This window comes from Salvia splendens, chromosome 10 (assembly GCF_004379255.2).
Source record: "Salvia splendens isolate huo1 chromosome 10, SspV2, whole genome shotgun sequence".
Taxonomy (NCBI): Eukaryota; Viridiplantae; Streptophyta; class Magnoliopsida; order Lamiales; family Lamiaceae; genus Salvia; species Salvia splendens.
The window spans coordinates 29,801,286-29,821,869 of record NC_056041.1 but is presented as its reverse complement, the minus strand read 5'-3'; the positions used below and the strand labels follow the sequence as shown (position 1 = coordinate 29,821,869).

The window sequence follows — 20,584 nt, the reverse complement described above, 5'->3', positions numbered from 1 at the left end:
GTTCCATCCATTTTGGAGTGATTGTGGCCCGAGTTGAAATATATTGGATGCAATAATTCAAAACGTAATCATAAAATAGTCATATATCTATGACCAATTTTGGTCTTTACTCTATAATTAAATGTGAGTGAGAATAAGTTAGTGGAATGTGAGGTCTACTACAAAAAATAGTATAAAGTGAAATGTGACGAATTTTATGAGACGGATGAAAATGGAAAAATGTGACAAAATTTCAGGGAACGAGACCATCACCAACGCATCTGTCTCTCTTTTCATCATTCTCAAAATTCTCTCTAATTTTCACAAACACACACGCCCAATTCGCAATTTCTCACACAAAACAGAAATAACAAATAGACTCCCATCTCCCTCGTTCCAAAATCAGCGCCGCTGCTGCTGTCACGGCCTCTCCGTCGCCGCAGCTGCCCTCCGTTCACAGCCGAATGTCACACTGTCTCCCTCTCTTCCTAGTCCAGATACGTTTTCCCTTTTCCCCTTTAATTCTCTATTAAGTTTTTCTCATTTGTTTGATTCAAACATTATTGGCCAGGCAGAAGGTTTTCAAGAATTGGGGTTGAAAAGGAAACAAGAGGACAACTTCTAATAATATTAAAGTTTGCAATTTTATCAGAAACAAATCATTCAACAATATCTGGAAATTCAACAAGAGTCTAAGTTCCATTCATGAACTACTGTGAATGTTTGAATATATATCATGGAATACAGGGGATTCAGAAAATAGAGGATATACCTTTGGAAAGAAGCAAAATTTCACAGACAGAAGGTAATCATAGCTCTCTCACGGCTTCTCCTTCTCACTGTGATGTCAAATCATGGAATCAATAAGTATGGAGATTTTCGTATTCAATGGAATGAGGAGAGATTACGTTTTAGTGGAAGAGATGAAAAATACGGCAGATTGGAGAGTTTCAAGGTTGGTGGAGATATGGGGGAAAACCGTTTGGTGATGGGTTGGGAGAAATATATTTGACCAAGTAACTTGACTGCAGATTTGGAATAAAGAATGGTTTTTTTTTGGGAGGGGGGCTTCTCATAATTGAAAGAAATAAAATGGCTAGAACAAGATAGATAAAAGTGATAGGTGACATACTTTGATTTTACATGATTTTACAGGGTGATTTTGTATGAATTTGATCATATTTCGTCTATTAATAGGTGTGTTTATATCTACTTTCCCCATTATGTTGGTTGACCATTTTGTTATGAATGTGTAGAAAAATGTACAAAATATGTTGATGTGCAGCAGCCTTGGTTTGAGACAATTTTACTGGAGATTTTGAGGTCCAATCATATCCTAATACATATCAATCTCTTCGTCTTTGAAAGAGCTTAACGTGGGTATCTTGCACGCCTCAATCGGAGTTCGGTAGAAGAAGTTATGGCCGTTATAAGAACATTGCGCTGTCCAGAAAATTTCACACTGCCGGGTGAATTATTACCCTATAAATTCACCCGGCCGGGTATCACAGATTCAGCATTGAAGAGTCAGAAAGGGGTCGAAAAGTGTCACGCGGCCAGGTGAATTTTACCCTTATAAATTCACTCGGTCGAGTGCGCTGTTTTGGCGAATTAAGGGTTAAGATCCATTTTACACTTATCGCCTACCACACTCTACACACCCCCAAGAACACCTTTGAGAGAGAGATTTGAAGATTGAAGCTTCACTCCATAGATCTATCTCATAGGAGTACTTAGTATCTTTTATTCTTGTATTTGTTGGATTCATTTGTGTTAAACTTGGTATTCACCATGAACATGAGTAGCTAAACCTTTCTTGTAGAATTCTTGGTGATGATGCACTAATATCATAGTTTTTATTCAATCAATTTCGTTCTTACCTTGCTCTTGTAGTTATTTGATTATTGTTAGGTTTATTCCTTTCAATTGCTTGATCACCACTTGATTGTGTAGGATTAATTAGATTAATCGGGAGATGAAATAATTAATCTGAAAAGAAAAATAATTCACACCTTAATACAATAGAACTCGGGAGAGTTGAGGTTTTGAGTGAGGTCTTTGATCTCATCGTTCTTTTGGGAGTTAGGGGTTTAGGATTAGAAGGCTTCAATCGTAGCACCTAATCTACAGGTTTCTCACATCGGGAGGGTGTTTAATCCATAATTGTGATCGACTTAATAACTCTAGGGACACCAAAAGGTAAGGCAAATAGATTGGATAAAAGCTTGGAATTGTGAATCGGATCCTTGAGTTCTACAATTTTCTCCATATTATCTTTTCACAACTTGTTCACTGTTCTTATTTATTTACTTGCTTATTATATGCTTTTATTAGTTGTTAGAACAAACCAAACTTTTTCCGATTGTCTAGATAGTAGTCAACATTTATTCGTGGTAGTTAAGTTGGGTACAAATTTGTTTCTGTGGGACACGATACTCTTGCTTGCTAATTGCTACACTAGCCCCGCACACTTGCGAGTATCACTTGTGTTAAAATAAGTTGAGTCAATAGGCCCAAATATTTGATTTAGAGTATTGATTTTGTGGTGTTTTATTTTAGTATTTTGTTGTTATTCCAAGTACTCGCAAACGAACGCCCAATTTTCTCATCGACGAATCTCACTTCAATCTCGTCGACTACTTTCACCACATGATTAACCAACAACAATTGAAGCATTCAATATTTCCAATCGCAACCAATCAAAAAACAATGACGGTATTTTACTCAAGATCTATCACTCGCACGTTCTCAAAACAAAATCTTAACGTAAAAAGGTAATAATAAAAGCAGGTATTACAAATGGGGATCCATGGAATGATTAGATGTTGGGCTAGCCCATTAGACAATAAACTTATTAAATCAATTAACCCATGATTTAATATATTATCCAATGAAATATTATTTTATTCCACTAAAGAATAATATTGAACTCCGATCTAAATTACCAAATTACGAAGAACTTGGGTTCCATTTTATTTTATAATATTTCTCACGTTTAAGATTATCTTAAACCATTAATTTAATTTTTTATCTGCTATGTGACTTGAACTAAATTAATTCTCCAAAGAGTTTTCTAGTTTGAAACTTTATTTATTATTCATGGAATAAAATTCCAACTGCTCAGTTTTCTGAATAATAAATTTATTTTTCAAACACCTCTTGGGGATTAATTATACCACACTGGGCACACGAATTCTATGAAATAATATTCTGATATTTTCATGTTATTCAATTACTATCCTCCAAGATATCATGATTGAGTTGCGAAAAACTCTCACATATTGATGAGTCAAAGTGTCGTCTGATTAAATAAACAATATCAATATTATTTGCTTAGACTAAAAATACTAAATTTTTTGAAATATATTCTTTCAGTGGATAGCAATAAAGAATATATTTCGTGTTTGATCCTTTCAATGCTTTACCACACCAGTGTTACTAATCTCTTCTTAGGTAAGAGAGAATTATCACAAACACTGCAACCATACCAATAGGTAGCCAATGCTTATCTAGGTTGGTAACTCTATTTTCTTCTTACTAGATCTGGTCAAGTCCCCTATTGGAGAACCCATGAGAAATCATCAGATTCCCCTACTTTAACCTTCTTAGTAAGAAGCCTTAGACTTATTTATTTATATTTCAATAAATAAACCATTATATTATAGTATTATTCTCATAATTAGGTAAACAAGTGGACGTGGCGTTTCTCGTATATATGCAAGCTAACTTTATAAAGGCATGTACGCTCAAAGCATATTTTAGTATACAAACCCCAACAGATACACTATAAGAGTTCAATTTAGCTCCCTCATCACATGACTAATTGACATTAATTTATGTGATATAAGTGACAAACTCATAATTTAGGATGCTTTTATGGATGATTAACATATGATTTTGCTGATTTAAAGTGTTTAGTATAGGTTTTCACCCATTTATGTACTAGTTAGGTGAATTGTTGGAAAAAGATCACGAGTAAATAATCGAGAAGATTGGGGGAATCAAATCACAAGCAAATAATGAGGAAGATATGGAATTAATTGTAAATTACCAAGATTATGGTAATTAGAATTAGGGCAAAATCTTTCCTTATGTGTATAGCTGCTCTTCCTATAATACTCGATGTAATCTTTGTGACAATACAAGTTGAATAAATATTAGATTTTAACATGGCATCAGAGCAAGGCTCAGAAATAATTTCATCATAGCCTTTGTTTACCTCTCTCGACCTAAAGGCAGATTAAGCCATGGCCGATGAAACCAAACCCCCAGTTCAAGACGACCACAAGCTACGGGTCAGCAAGAATGTGACCGTGGCAGTAAAGCTCAACGGAACGAATTACTCCATATGGAGCCGACTCATGAAGATCCAAATCGGGAGTAGACGAGTACTCCGCCACATCAACGGCAGCCCGCCACCACCCGAACCAGGGGCGGCTGGCTACACGGAGTTGGAGGAGACCGACTTGATTGTCTTCTCGTGGATCTTAGACAACATCGAGATGGACATCGTCATCGACTTCGCTCACCATCAAACAGTCGAAGCCCTGTGGAAGAGCCTAGCCGTGACGTTCGAAAGCACGTCCGATCCGTTCTTGCTCTTCGATCTGGAAGAGAAAGCAGAGAATGTCAAGCAAGGAGAACAAAGTCTCGAAACCTATTGGCGTCCCTTACATAGGACGTGGATCGACGTCGACCGGTGTCAAGAACAGCCGGTCACGTCTTGTGACAAGGGGATAGGGCAATTCCGAAAATATGTCGAAACACGACGATTATTCAAATTCCTAACCGGCCTGAACCCGAGATACGACCAAATGAAACGAGAAGTGCTTAAAGAGAAACCGTGGCCTTCAGCCGAGGTCGCGTACGGTTGGATTAAGAGGGAGACCGCCCGGCTCAGCATTATGCCGGCAACCACCACTGAATCCGCCGTCGCAACCAACGGTACCACATCATCGGGCAGAATCGGGCTCAGATTTGCGGTCCGGAGTCAACAGAGGAGTGGACAACCGCCGCATCGTCTCTATACATCAACCGCCTCAAATCGCCGGCCCTTCAAGCAAGACAAGTCCAAGCTATGGTGCTCACACTGTGGGAAGCACAAGCACACCAAGGAGACGTGCTTCCTACTCGTCGGATTCCCGGAATGGTGGGACGACAACCAAAAAGCCAAGGCCAAATTAGCGATCGGTGTTACAGAAAATGGAGGGGACATGTTTCCAGCGACCGGAGCAGGCAACCAAGAGGCCGCCGACGCTCACGGTCGGCCGGATAATCGGGGCGGCGCGATGGGAGAGGCAGCAATCGCTGAATTCAGAAGGAGCGGCGGATCTTTCGGAGCAGGTAACGGGTTGGGGGTGTCAAACCCTAACCCCAATCTTGGATTTGCAAATAAGTCCCCCCAGATTAATAAACCCCACAAGTCCAAGCTATGGTGCTCACACTGTGGGAAGCACAAGCACACCAAGGAGACGTGCTTCCTACTCGTCGGATTCCCGGAATGGTGGGACGACAACCAAAAAGCCAAGGCCAAATTAGCGATCGGTGTTACAGAAAATGGAGGGGACATGTTTCCAGCGACCGGAGCAGGCAACCAAGAGGCCGCCGACGCTCACGGTCGGCCGGATAATCGGGGCGGCGCGATGGGAGAGGCAGCAATCGCTGAATTCAGAAGGAGCGGCGGATCTTTCGGAGCAGGTAACGGGTTGGGGGTGTCAAACCCTAACCCCAATCTTGGATTTGCAAATAAGTCCCCCCAGATTAATAAACCCCACATTTTACCCCATTCTGATAATATTAGGAGATTGAACCCCATAAAAGCTGGAAATTCGAAATCTGCCCCCAAATCCTCAGAAATCTCATTTATTACCCCATATTATTTTGCACCCCTTCAAAATACCCATGTTGTGTGTATGGCAAAAAAATTACCGGGTAGTACTACAAGTGAGTGGATATTTGACTGTGGGGCTACAGATACAATGACGTATGATAGAAATGTTTTTTCTGTTTTTAATGGGGCAACTAAAAGTCAAATTCAGACTGCTGATGGGGGATCAACGTCCGTAAGTGGGAGCGGAACTATTGAGATATCTCCAAACCTGAAACTCAATAATTGTCTTTATGTGCCTAAACTGTCTCACAAACTAATGTCTATTAGCCATGTGACCAAAGAGTTAATTTGTACCTTATTGATGCACCCGAACTTCTGGGTTTTACAGGATATCAGGACGAGGAGGATAATTGAGCGTGGCACTGAGCGTCAAGGGCTCTATTATGTGGATGATATAGCTCACCAAGGTGGCGCCGCAATGCTTGCTCACGGATCTGCTGATAGAGAAGCTTGGTTGTGGCATCGGAGAATGGGTCATCCCTCAACGGGTTATTTTAAATTACTTTTTCCAAAATTTTCGCATATTAAAGACATTTCTTGTGAGTCGTGTGTTTTGGCTAAAAATCATAGACAATGTTACAAATCCAGTGATACTCGTGTTAAGGATATTTTTTCTATTGTTCACGCTGATGTGTGGGGCCCTGCGCCTATTGTTGGTGATCATGGTTTTAAATATTTCCTTCTGTTTGTCGATGATTGCACTAGAATGACCTGGGTGTATTTTTTGCGGAATAAATCTGAAGTTTTCGAAAAATTCGACATCTTTTTAAAAATGATTCAGACACAATTTCGAAAAACCATCTCAGTCCTTCGGTCAGACAATGGGAGGGAATTTGTCAATAAAGACATGGAAGACTTTTTTTAAAAAAATGGGTTAGTTCACCAAACCACGTGCCCGTATACACCATAACAGAATGGGGTAGCTGAGAGGAAAAACAGAATTCTTCTCGAAATTACTAGAGCGTTGTTTTTTGACTCAAATGTCCCAAAGTTCCTTTGGCCCGAAGCCGTGGCTACGTCAGTTTATCTTGTAAATCGTCTTCCTACAAAAATACTTAACATGAAAACACCCCTTCAGACCCTTTCGAAAATGACGAAACTTCCTGAACCTCTTACTCTTCCACTTAAAATTTTTGGATGCTCTGTCTATGTGCATATACCGAAACACGAGAGAACAAAATTTTCTGCATGCGCTGTGAAATGTGTCTTTCTAGGATATGGGATTAATCAGAAGGGGTATAGGTGTTATGATCCATCCACTAGGAAGATAATCACCACTATGAACTATAATTTTCTTGAATGTGAATATTTCTACCACACCCATCTTCGGGGTCAGGGGGAGAGTAGTAGAAATAGCCTAAGGGATATCAGTGGACCCCCAAGTTGGTTGGTGCCTCAACCAAGTAACTCAGAGGTGGAACTAACAGAGCAAGCTAGCACCACCGCCGAGCAGGTCACAACCACTATGGACCCTCCTCAGGCAACCACGCCTCAATCCGATTCTCCTCCAGTGATATCCGAGGTAAATCCTGAACTCAACTCTGAAGTACAATTACACTTGACAATTCTAAGACAGATGAGATCACCGCTATTGATGGGGATACTGGTCGATATATTCTTCCTCAGCGCAGTACTCGGGGAGTCCCTCCAAAAAGATACAGTCCAGAAAGGATAGGTGCTAAGAGCAGATACTCAGTTGCAAATTTTGCGAAAGCCAACCTCACAGAAATGGCTAAGGCATTCACAACCGCCCTATATGAAGAAGAAGAAGAGATTCCTCAAACTGCCGAGGAAGCTATGAAGGTCACTCATTGGAAGAAGGCAATGATGGTAGAAATGAAAGCACTGATGAAGAGCAATACATGGGAGGTGTGTGACAAGCCAGAAGGAGTGCGAGCCGAGGGATGTAGGTAGGTCTTCACCATAAAAAGGAGGCCAGATGGGTCAGTCGAGCGATATAAGGCAAGGCTGGTAGCAAAAGGGTACACTCAGACCTATGGAGTTGATTATGCCGAGACATTCTCCCCGGTTGCCAAGATAAACACAATCAGGGTACTCTTCTCAATTGCGGCCAACAAGGAGTGGCCTTTACACCAATTTGACGTCACTAATGCCTTCCTGCATGGTGAACTTCCGAAACCAATCTACATGGAGGCTCCACCAGGATTCTCGGAAAACTTTGAAGGAGGGAAGGTATGCAAACTCAAGAAAACACTGTATGGATTGAAGCAGTCTCCCCGAGCCTGGTTTGGGAGATTTACCGAAGTGATGAAGAAGTATGGGTACAATCAGAGCAATTCCGACCACACGTTGTTTCTGAAGAAACGGGAAGGAAAGATCACCTGCCTTATCATCTATGTGGACGACATGATTCTTACTGGAGATGACGAAGAAGAAATCAAGGAGCTGAGACAGAATTTGTTTTCAGAATTCGAGATGAAGGACCTAGGTTCGCTGAAGTATTTTCTGGGAATAGAAGTGCTAAGATCTCAACAAGGAATCTTCATCAATCAAAGAAAATATGTCCTGGACTTGTTAGCAGAAACTGGGATGCTGGACTGCAAGCCAGCAGACACACCTATGGTCCAGAACCACGGCTTGAGAATAGTAGAAGGAGCAGAACCCACTCATCGGTCGAGATACCAGCGCTTAGTCGGGAAACTAATCTTCTTGTCTCATACTAGGCCTGATATTGCATATGCGGTCGGGGTGGTGAGCCAGTTTATGCATCAACCACAGGCGGCTCATTGGGAGGCAGCTCTGCGGATTGTCAGATACTTGAAGGGAACACCAGGACATGGAGTGTTGTTCAAGAAACATGGACATATGGACATACATGGATACACCGACGCTGATTGGGCAGGAAATCCGAATGATAGGAAATCAACTGCGGGGTACTTTACCTTTGTTGGGGGGAATTTAGTCACCTGGCGAAGTAAGAAACAGAAGGTGGTAGCTTTGTCAAGTGCGGAGGCAGAATTTCGAGGAATCAAGAGTGGGTTGACAGAGATCCTATGGCTTAAGAGGCTAATGACCTATATAACACGGATACTTCACTTTGTTGCCGTATCGCGTATCGGATACGTATCCGATACCGATACGCGACGGATACGCGACGGATACGTATCCTGGGCGTATCCGCGGGATGGGCCGTATTGGGCCGGGAAACCTCAGATTCGATACGTATCTCGGTGGATACGGCCCAGTTTAAAGCCCATCTAAAGGAGCCGGCCCGATAGAATTAACGGGCTGGACCAAAAAGCCCATTTGTGATGTAGCCCATTGCAGCTGGATGAACAAATCTAGCTCTATAAATAATGATGCTCTATACAATATAAGATTCCACACAATTGAGAAAGCCGCAGCTAGGTCAAAAACTCCCCGCCTCCATAGATTCGGTATGTTATAATTCAGTTTTTTGCTCCCCCAATTCAATTCAATTATAATTTCAGCAGTATGGCATCTCCAAATCTGAGTGCTACTGCTGCTAGTTCTAGTGCTAGTTCTGCTGCTAGTTCTAGTGTTGGATCTGGGTCCAGACAAATAACTGATATCAGGGCTCCATTGTGGGATCATGTCACCATTCTAGAGAAGCCTAAACCTGGTGGAGGAAATATATTATGGAGATGCAACTATTGTCCATTTTCAAAAAGCACTAGCTATACAAGAGTTGAAGCTCATTTGCTGCAAAAATTAAGACAGGGGATTAAGACATGTCCAAATGTTTCATTTGAAATGCTGAGTGACATGAGGAGGGAAGTGGAAAAGTGTAAGGAGCTATTGGAAAGATCAAAGGCATGCACTGTTTCTTTGCCTGTAGCTCCTTCAGACAACAGCAAGAGGACCAAGAGGGGGCCTGTTTCTCAATTGGAAAAATCATGGGCATTGCAAGACCGCAAGCACTTGGATGCTTTAATTGTTAGAGCAATGTTTTCTGGAGGGATTTCTTTCAACTTTCTGAGAAACCCATATTTTAGAGAAGCTTTTGCATTTGCTTGCAGCCGCAATTTGCCAAGTTACACAATACCTGGGTATAACAGGGCAAGGGAATCACTGCTCAAGCAAGAAAGAAGGCACATAGAGACTCTATTGGAGAGTACAAAGAGCACATGGCCAGAGAAAGGGGTCACAATCTGCTCTGATGGTTGGTCAGATCCTCAGAGGAGGCCAATCATCAACTTCACCGCTGTTTCTGAGAAAGCACCAATGTTTTTGAGGGCTGACAATTGTGAAGGAGAATACAAGTCAAAAGAATATATTGCTGAGAAGTTGAGGGCTATCATTGATGAAGTAGGTCGACAAAATGTGGTACAAATCATCACAGATAATGCTGCAAATTGCAAAGGTGCGGGTCTTTTAATTGAAGCTGAAAATGATCACATATTTTGGACACCTTGTGTAGTGCATACTCTCAACCTTGCTATGAAAAATATATGTGAACCTAAACTGCCAAGGACACCTACTGATGAGGATATGCAGGTTTGGAGTCGATTAGAATTTATAAACAATGTCAAAGTTGAGGCTACTATGATCAAGAATTTCATAATGAATCATGGCATGCGTCTTTCCATGTTTAATGAGTTCAGCCATTTGAAGTTGCTCTCTATTGCTGAAACAAGATTTGCATCGGTTGTGTGTATGCTAAAACGGTTTGTTGAGGTAAAAGCAGCTCTCCAACACATGGTGATTAGTGACAAATGGAGCATCTACAAAGAGGATGCTTCAACTGCCCAACATGTAAAGGAAAAAATACTAAGTGATGTCTGGTGGGGCAATGTGGAATACATTCTTAGGTTCACTAGTCCTATCTATGATATGATACGCTTTGCGGACACCGACACCCCGTGTCTTCACTTAATCTATGAGATGTGGGATTCAATGATTGAGAAAGTGAAGAAAGAAATATATTTGTATGAAGGGAAGGAACCAAATGAGGAGTCAGACCTCTACTCTGTTATTCATGATATATTGATTGCTAGGTGGACAAAAGGCAATAATCCACTTCATTGTTTGGCTCATTCACTCAATCCAAGGTAATATGCACTGTGCAATTAAAATTCAGATTCTTTGCTCTTCATTTTTTCATTTTAACTTCATGATCTAAATTGCTGCCAATTCCAGATTTTACAGCAACATGTGGCTTCAAGAAGGTGCTGGCCGACTACCCCCCCACAAGGACAAGGAAATATCACAAATGAGGATGACTTGCTTCAAGAAATTCTTTCGCATACCGCAAGAGTTGGCTGCAGTGAAGGAAGAATATGCAAGGTTTTCTAGTTGTTCAGAAGAATTCAATGACCCTGATTCTATACATGATAGATGGGCTGTTTCCCCAATGACATGGTGGACAAATCATGGACAATCTATCCCTCTTTTGATGAGTTTGGCCATGAAACTGCTCAGCCAACCGGCCTCTTCTTCTTGCTGTGAAAGAAATTGGAGCACATATAGCTTCATCCATAGTGTCAAGAGAAATGCCTTAACTCCTGAGCGGGCTGAAGATTTGGTCTTTGTGCACTCAAATCTGAGACATTTGTCAAGAAGAACTGATGCATACAAGAAAGGAGAGACAAGGATGTGGGATGTTGGGGGAGATTCTTTTGATTCCCTTAGTGGTGTTGGTCTTCTTGAAGTTGCTGACCTCTCCATTGATGAACCTGAGTTGCAGGCTGTATCATTTGGATTGGGTGATGCCGAGGATGAAGGTGTGGAGCTGGAGGAGACGGGGAATGAGGAAGAAGCTTGATGTTGATGGCTTGATGCTAGTTTGCTACTACCTTTTAATTATTTCCTAATTTAGAACCTGCTGCTATCATGTTATTTTGAGTGTAATAGACCTTTAATGTCTCTATGTTGAATTAGAATATCTATTTTGTAATTTATTTTGCACTATTATTATTTATTAAAAAAAATAGTTAAAACGTATCCGCGTATCGGGTTGTTTGGGAAAGAGCCGTATCCGCGTATCCGTATCCTTCGGATACCGATACGCGTATCCGTATCGGTGCCGCATAGCTAATGACTAAGTTAGAGTTGATCTCCCCTGGACCGTGCAAACTTTTTTGCGATAACAAGGCAGCTATTAGCATATCAGAGAACCCAGTACAACATGATCGGACAAAACATGTTGAAGTTGATCGCCACTTCATCAAAGACAATATTGAAGCAAAGGTGGTGGAACTACCGTTTGTAAGATCAGAAGACCAGTTGGCTGACATTCTCACCAAAGCTGTGGACTCCAGAAGTTTCCATGAAGTATTGGGCAAGTTAAGTATGGACGATCCCCTTACTTAACTTGAGGGGGAGTGTTGGAAAGAGATCAGGAGTAAATAATCGAGAAGATTGGGGGAATCAAATCACAAGCAAATAATGAGGAAGATATGGAATTAATTGTAAATTACCAAGATTATGGTAATTAGAATTAGGGCAAAATCTTTCCTTATGTGTATAGCTGCTCTTCCTATAATACTCGATGTAATCTTTGTGACAATTGAATAAATATTAGATTTTAACATGAATTAATGAGTTTGTCGAACTTTTGAAGTGAAAACAGGTTTGAACAAGCAAAATAGAGTGAATGAGTTGAGTCGAGAGAGTTCGCCCAGTATAAAAGGCACTTTATTTATCTACCGCTGCTACCCATTTTTACCTAATTTTCACTCCTAAGTATAAAAGGCACTTCATTTATTCAAGCCCTAACTTCCACATACACGAATTGAGCAAAAATTGAGGAGATTGAAGGTGATTTGAAGGCTAAGGAATTCCTCGTTCAAGAGATTGAAGGAGAAGACTACTCCCCACAATCATTTCTACCCTTTGAGAGTTCCTAGTTTCTCTTTCTCTATCTCTTTCTTGAACTTTTAGTTGTTTGAACCCTTAAAATTTTGAGTGTACTCCTTAAACATATTAATCCAAAGAATACATGGCAGGAACCAGTTAGATCAATAGCTATAAAAAATAAGAATAAAAATAAATTAACAAAAATTGCATGTACAGAATGCCCTTGTATTTTAAATCAGTTTTTATTTAAACAGATTTTCTTATTAACTATTATTTGTATACTTAACTACCCTTTTGTTATATTTGTAAAGTATATCACACTATTAAATTACATGGAGTATTTATGGAAACTGAAAAATATGGAAGATGACTACAATAAAAAGAATATAGAAATAGTGTTGCATCAGATTGTTTGATCAGCCATTTTAATCCATCTACTTGGTATTTTTATTTAGCGTGGAATCATGTCATGCTGCAATTGTTTCTTTGTTCTTTGTTTATATTCAAAAAAGTTTAAATTCAATGTAATTACTATTTAATAATCTTATAACTAAAGTTTTACATAAATTTATGAAAACAATTTTTTTAAAATGTTTTTTATTACTATAAATTAACGAAAAGAACAAGACATAAAATGCATAATTCCACTTGTTAACATTAAAATTAAAAAAAAAGTTTAGAATATAAAAAAGTAAACATATGAAAACAAAAGAAAGTTATTTAAATACATAAATTAATTTAATACTCCATATAAATTTACATGAAAAAAAGTTAAACTGAGAAAATGGGCACACGTCACTCAGTCCTACATTACTATATTTATGTTAATTCTAAATATATAAATAATATACTTCCACTTCCAATATAAATAGGGACTTTAGGGATGACACATATTTTATTACAAAATAATAAAATACGAGAGATGTAGAAAGAAAAAATTATTGAAGTATTGTTACTATAGAATGAGACCTGCCTTATAAAAGACAAAAGACTTGCCAAAAATAGAAAGTGATTATTTTTATGGGATGGAGCAATATGGAAAATTAATTAAGACTATTTTTATGGGATGGATGGAGTAGTAATGATTACAAAAGGTTACGAATGACTGTTTATTTTGTGATGTTAGCATTAACAAATTAAGTATGTATGCATGTATTATTTTTATAACTTAGAATTTTAAAAATTATTTATTAATAAAATAATTAAATTCGAATGATTATGATTATTTAATGGATTGATAACACTAAGATTTTAATCGTATACACATGTAGTCGATTATATAACTTAGAAATTTATAATTTAATAATGAAATAATTGGATCCGAATTGCTATTTTATTTTGTATTATGTTGTATGATAATTGATTAAACTAAGAAATCAATTATATATGTATGTTGTCGTTTCTATAACATAGAATTGTAAGGATGATTTAATAATAAAACAATTGGACGTGAATGGCTATAATTATTTCTTTTGATGACAAACTCACTTTTGGATTTTGCTATAGATCGATTTAAAACTTTGGCATCGCGTTTGAGAAATTGCATGGTGACAGTTGCCACTCATTTACCAAGAAGTTTTGTTGATAAAGGGAACTACCAAAACATAATGCAACTTTTTTCTCTTCTTGACTTGCTTGAGAAGTTGCTGTTTGAGAACAATGACATTACACGTAAGGATTTAGAGACTATCTTCACACAACAAAAAATGACTGGTTCTGAATCCTTTCTTGATGCATCATCTTTACAATGTGTCAGAAGCAAGTGTCTGTTCATTCTAAAATCTCTTCAAGCTTCTCTTAGTAATCTTGGCTTTCCAAAAGTATTTGGTAAAAGTTCAACTGAAGAGTTTTGCTTCCAGAAAGCTTCTCTGATATTTTGCACTATATCATCCGCGTTTAAGCTACATTCGGTTGATATGGAGCCCTTCCAGTTACTGGTCATCGATGAAGCAGCTCAGGTAAAGGAATGTGAAACAACCATTGCATTTCAGATCAAAGATGTGAGGCATGCTACCCTTGTAGGCGACGAGATTCAATTGCCAGCAACTGCATCAAGCAAGGTTCTCTATTGAGCTCTTATTTGTTAATTACATATTTTGTACTGCTTCTGACTGATTTCTTTTTCAGTGAAATTTATCAATAGTGATAATGGTTTGGTTATATGCAGCTGTCCGAAGAAGCTGGCTTTGGGAGAAGCTTGTTTGAAAGATTAAGCTCGATGGGACATCCCAAACATCTACTTAACGTGCAGTACAGAATGCATCCGTCAATAAGTTGGTTTCCAAATTCAAATTTTTATCAACACCAGATATTGGATGGACATAAAGTGCAGAGCAAAAGCTATGAACGATCATATCTTCCAGGGAAAATGTTTGGTCCCTATTCGTTCATAAATGTCCGTGGTGGAAGAGAGGAGTAGGATGATGTGGGTGTGAGTAAAAGAAACATGGTTGAAGTTGCAGTGGTAGTGAAGCTTGTCCAGAAACTCCTCAAAGGTGCACTTTATATGTCAGACTATCTCAGGACAATCGATTTTGATTACAATATAGGCTACAAAAAGTTTAGCCAATTCGTTAACTGTTGTAGTGTTTCACGAACAACTATAGTAATATATGTTTGCAGCTCCTTTGCTTTTCTTGTGTAGTCCTAAAAGAACCAATGTCGCATTGACACGAGCCCGGTAAGGATTAAAATGGTCTTTACATCTTATTTTGTGTCACTTTTTTGTTTAAAATAGATTATGATCAATCTTTCCCTTTGTTCTAGTCATTGTCTATGGATATTAGGAAATGAGAGAACTTTGTGTAAAAGTGACTCAGTGTGGGAAGAAATAGTATCTGATGCCAAGAATCGGCGATGTTTCTTCAACGCTGATGAAGATAGCGACATTGGAAAAACTATTATAGAGGTGAAAAAGGAGTTGGATCAACTTGATGACCTTTTAAGTGGGGAGAGCACACTATTTGATAATTTAAGGTGTCAGGTACTGGATTATTTATGATACTTCAGTATCTTATGTTACCCTTTATATCATTCTCTTTCAGAAATTGCATATGTCAGCATCATTGCATCGATAGGCAGCTTCCTTACTTTATGTTGAATTGTTTCAGATATGTCATACTTTCACACCTTACTGCTTAACCACTATTCCCTGGATATTAATATTTGTTTGTGTTTATTACTTGGTTAAGTATTGATCTTCAATCTCTTTCTTTCCCATTCTACTATGTTTTTTAATGTGAATTATCGTTATGTTTCCATGTTATAGCCTTTGATTTTTCCTGCTGTTGTGCATTACTCCAGGTTTTGTTCAGTGAGAACTTCAGGAAATCATTTAAGAATCTCAGATTTTCAAATACAAGGAAGTTGGTCATAAATATGTTACTAAAACTTGGAAGAGGTTAAATGTGGACTGGAAATGTGAGAACTCTTCATACATCATAAAACAGTTTAAGGTTGATACATACCATGTTGTTTGCTCCATTGACATGATGAAGGACTCCATCTATAAGCAAGTTTTGAAAGTGTGGGACATATTGCCTATGACGGACACCACAAAATTGTTGAAAAGAATTGACAGTATAGCTTCTATGTATACAGAAGTTTTTATCAACCACTGCAATGACAAGTTATTTGAGAGGTATGTCAGTCTTTTATGTGATGTTGGATGCCATTGTGATATTTAATAATGTGCACTCATGTTGTGCATATACAGAACTTAGAGTGGCTTAAAATAATTCTATGCAATATTTCAAGTGTACCTGTGACATTACATTTCAGCTTATGAGCATTTTGTTGTTAGACCTGTTTAATTTATTTTAATTTTTATTTAGGAATTTGGAGGTGCCAAAGAGTTGGCCGCTCTCTCGTGATATATCATGTTTTAAGAAAGCTACTAGTAGCACGAAATCAGTCCCTGGTGCAAGTACTAGCTCTGCTGAATGCAGAACTTATGTTGAAAACTCAAAAGTTAGTCAAAGCCTGTGTCAAACTTACCTAAATCAAAGGAGGCAAATCGGGAGTCAATAAGGAGACAAATTGGGAGTCATTATGTAGAAATTGATACTGAATTGATATGCATACTTTGTTCTAAAATAGATTCCCTCCTATATGAAGGAGATGAACGATTGTAACATTGACACAAGAAAAAATAATACAAACTCTTCTACTCCCAACTCTTTTTCGCCAATATGTCTATCGCCTATCTCGATAACCATCTTTAAGATGGTATCAGAGCAGTGTCGATCCTGTGGATCGGTCACTAGATTGACACCTTCCACAGAAAATCTCACAAATACAAAAATCGTGAGTACAATCCAAATACCCCATATTCTCGATTCTGAATCACTCCTTGAATGCATATCAAAGTTGATTGCTCAATACAAAGAAACAACCTACCAGCGGTGCAACGAACAACATGCCGCCTCTGCTGGGAGAGGATCAACATCCTCCATCAATGTTGCAACCGGGACAGAATCAGTCCCTCCAGCCACCGAAAGACGATCTGCAGCACAAGCAGCGGCCGCCGCCGTGAGGAGAGAGCCAGCGGCTGCCTACGCCGGGAAGGAACTTACCAATGTCGTCACGCGTCGCCAACCTCCATCATATGCCGAAGTAGTATCCAATTCCGGCGACAGAGACAAGGCAACAAGGTTCCCCACTAGAGAGGATCCGGCTGCGCCCGAGCCTGTGGAGAAAAGCTCTTCCTATAGAGAAGAGAGCAATTTCCTCTCCGATCTCAAATATCACGAGAAGAAGGCTTTAAACAAGCTCAAAACCAAGCTCGAAGCAAACATCCTCAAAAACTCCATTTTCACCAAGAAAGAATTCCCCAAAAAGGAGACTGCTGCTGCGGCAGTGCCGGAGGAGAAGAAACCCTCAGAAGAAACATGTGAAAAGAAAGAGGAATCAGAAGTCTGCGAGGCAGAAACAAAGAAGCCGGCGGCCGAGAAGGCCCCTGCGGAGAAGAAAGCTCCGGCGGAGAGAACGGCTAGGGTTCCTGGAGGGAATGGAGAATTTCCCTTAAAATCCCCCAAGTCTCAAGAACCCAAAACTGACCCTCTAAAAAAATTAGCCTCCCAGATCCTACCCCATAAATTCCATAAATTATACATGTAACACCCGTACCTTAAATAAGAAATTTCATGTAATGAAATAATGGATAAAATTATTTCGAAATGTTATGCTTCCCGATAATTGTGATATGGGAAAAATTATGGTTGATGTGTTTAATGTGGAAAAAAGGAATGTGTTTGTTCTTAATTGTGATCGATGGGAGGCACGTTTAAAGGCCTCGTTGAAAGATCTACGATGAAATTGCTATTCATTAGCAAAGCGAATTAATTAAATGGAAAGAAATATATGTTTTAATGGATAGCGATGTACGTAAAGCGAGGAACGGATGAATGGATATTATATTTGGAACAACACCAAATATAAATTATGTACGATTTCTCGTACTTTAATTTTGATTATGAAGAACGGGATAACAAAATTTAATAAAGGGCCGTGAATTTTAAGTAACGAAGGAAAATACGAAAAATATAAAAATGTATGAATTTATTTTGGTTTCTCCAAAATAAATTTGAAGTCCAATTAAATGCAAGATAACTCGATTTTTCTAATTACTCTTTTAAATCCTCCAAGTAAGAGTACTTTTTGGGGCTTCCCATTTAATTGAGCCCAAACCAAAATGTACTTAATTTGAGCCCAACAACATGGGATTCAATAATTTCCAAGCCCAAAAGCTTTCTTCTTCCTCTCTCTCACAAAATGGTCGACGGTTTCTCCCCCATGACGCACCAATCGGTTCCTCCACCCCTCTAACTTCCCCCATTACTTCCACAACTCAAGAGACACCCACTACATCCTTAAACCATTACCTAAACACCTCACATTACACATCAAAGGAGGAAAAAGAAAAGAAGCGGCGAGAGGAAGTGCCGAGGAGAAGGAGAAAGCCTTGAGCCATCCACCTTGTGTTTTCTACCATCTTTTTCAATCTTCTTGGAGGTATAATCCATTCCTATCATTAAGCATGTGTTGTTTTAAGCTTTACATGCATATAGCTTTGATTATCCTCCATAACCGAGTTAAGTAGAAACCGACGTAGAACCAACCGAACGATCGCCGTAAGTAGTCGACGCTATGAAAGAACTTAACTTTTTGATGAAAATGCGTGTTGCGGGTTGATTCGGGGTTGTTCGGGGTAATTTTCGAATGGGAAGAGGTCACCGCCGGCAACAGGCGACGGCGGACATGCCGCGCTCGCCGGTGCTGCCGACGGTCAGAGGCTGGACCTCCCACGGCGACGACGGCGACGTTCCTCTCCCTGGAGAGGCAACAGCGGCGCTGGAGCAGGCAGCGACGGCGGCGCAGAGTGACGGCCGCGGCTCTTTCCCTGCGGCCTGCGACGGCGGCGAACGGAGGGGCGAGCAGCATGGCGTCGCGACGTTCCCTACCCCGGCGGTGACAGCAGCTTCCGACGGGCAGCAGCTCTTCCGATAGCGAGCGGCGGCGGCTGCTGCGTGTTTTCCGTCGGCCAAGAGAGAAAGCGGGGAGAGAGAGAGGGAAGAGAGAGACAGAAATGAGATAGAGAGTGAGATAAGAATGGGCTATGTTAGTTTTCTTAGATTGGGCCTCTTTTTTTTTCTTTTTAAAGTTAGGCCCATTTGTGTTGTTTTGGAGATATAAGGTAGTTGGGCTTCCTAATTAAATTATTGGAGGAATAAGGTAGACTAAGTAAATAAACCTTTGGGCCGTCAATTAAAATTTAATCGGGGGAAATTATTTAATTAATTCCCGGAAGACTTTTTGAGGAATGAATAATTTACCTAGGTATGAGATAATACTTTTTCATCGGTAAATAATTACGGAAATTAAAGTATGCTCGTAAAAAAAAAATAAAAAAAAAATAATTTTTTAGAAATTATTTTCGACGTTATGGAAGATACGAGGAGTCAACGAAGGAAAGAACGAGCGTAAGCGGCCGACCGGCGTCGCACGTGACGCCTTGGGCGGCCGCCGAATAATCGAACATGCACGAAAATCGAGAAAGAGAATTTAAAGGATATTAATTAGAGTGCATGCATTCTAATTATCGTCGTTACCGAATTTTGATATGAATTTTATGTATTTTGCGAAAAGGTGGTTCGCACGCACGCTAAAAGTCGGAACGAGGAATTTTACGGAAAACCTAAGCTGTTGAGGTGGGCTTTATTCCTAAACGCTTATTCTTGAATTAATATGTTTATGGTGTTATAAGGATGATTTTATAAGTATGTCATGCCGTGTTTATGTTTTTGAAACTGCCTATCTGATTGTCTACTAGAATAATACTCTACTAGACTTTGATGGTTAACGAATTCGGGTCTAACTAGGGTCTACGCCCTACTTAGACTAGTGCACTGATGGGGATTGTGAGCCGTCCCCTAGGTCGGCCGGTCCAGTGATCGAGATTGTGGCCACAGTCTCGTTTCACATGATGGTTCAGATATGGTATATGATGGAGGATGATGTTAGTCCGCGCGGACACCTTTTTATGGAAATGAACTTTAGTGTTTCTCGGCCCTTTTAAAGTAAAACCCGGGATTCACTCGATGATGGCTTGACATATCTTAACGATGAATGTTTTTGGGCGTGAGTTCACTGGGTGCATCAAGTACTCAGCCCCTGCATATGTTTTCCCTATGTGCAGGTTGAGCGAGGTCGGGAGGCGGAGGATGTTGAGCGATGATCCAAGAACGTATTAAATCACTGTTCCGGTTACTATTATGTCTTCATACATAGTAGTAGCTAAAGTCTCAAATTGCTTCCGCTACTCAATGTTTCCAAAATTTCTGTTAACTTCTTCGAGCTGTTGAACTCTGTTATTTCTTTTTGTCGAACTTTGTTATCTCATTATGAAACTTCGGATTTGAAACGTTGGTTTTTTTT

The 20,584-nt window shown here is 39.5% G+C and overlaps 1 protein-coding gene and 1 long non-coding RNA gene across 4 annotated transcripts; both read left to right on the top strand.

The window, feature by feature from the left end:
- The first annotated feature begins 288 nt into the window (after positions 1-288).
- Positions 289-1,847, top strand: LOC121752308. The gene is made up of 2 exons (XR_006040297.1): positions 289-784; positions 1,236-1,847. It is a non-coding gene; the product is annotated as an uncharacterized LOC121752308 (long non-coding RNA).
- A 7,061-nt stretch (positions 1,848-8,908) lies between these two features.
- On the top strand, positions 8,909-11,794 carry LOC121752970. 3 transcript variants are annotated; one of them, XM_042148082.1, is made up of 3 exons: positions 8,909-9,267; positions 9,325-10,902; positions 10,991-11,794. In XM_042148082.1, exons 2-3 carry the CDS (start codon positions 9,326-9,328, stop codon positions 11,613-11,615), a joined length of 2,202 nt encoding a protein of 733 aa, XP_042004016.1. In that variant the 5' UTR covers positions 8,909-9,267; position 9,325; the 3' UTR covers positions 11,616-11,794. The 3 variants fall into 3 exon arrangements, with proteins under 3 accessions (XP_042004016.1, XP_042004017.1, XP_042004015.1); XM_042148083.1 differs by having other exon boundaries at positions 9,322-10,137; XM_042148081.1 differs by having other exon boundaries at positions 9,322-10,902.
- The last annotated feature ends 8,790 nt before the right edge of the window (positions 11,795-20,584 follow it).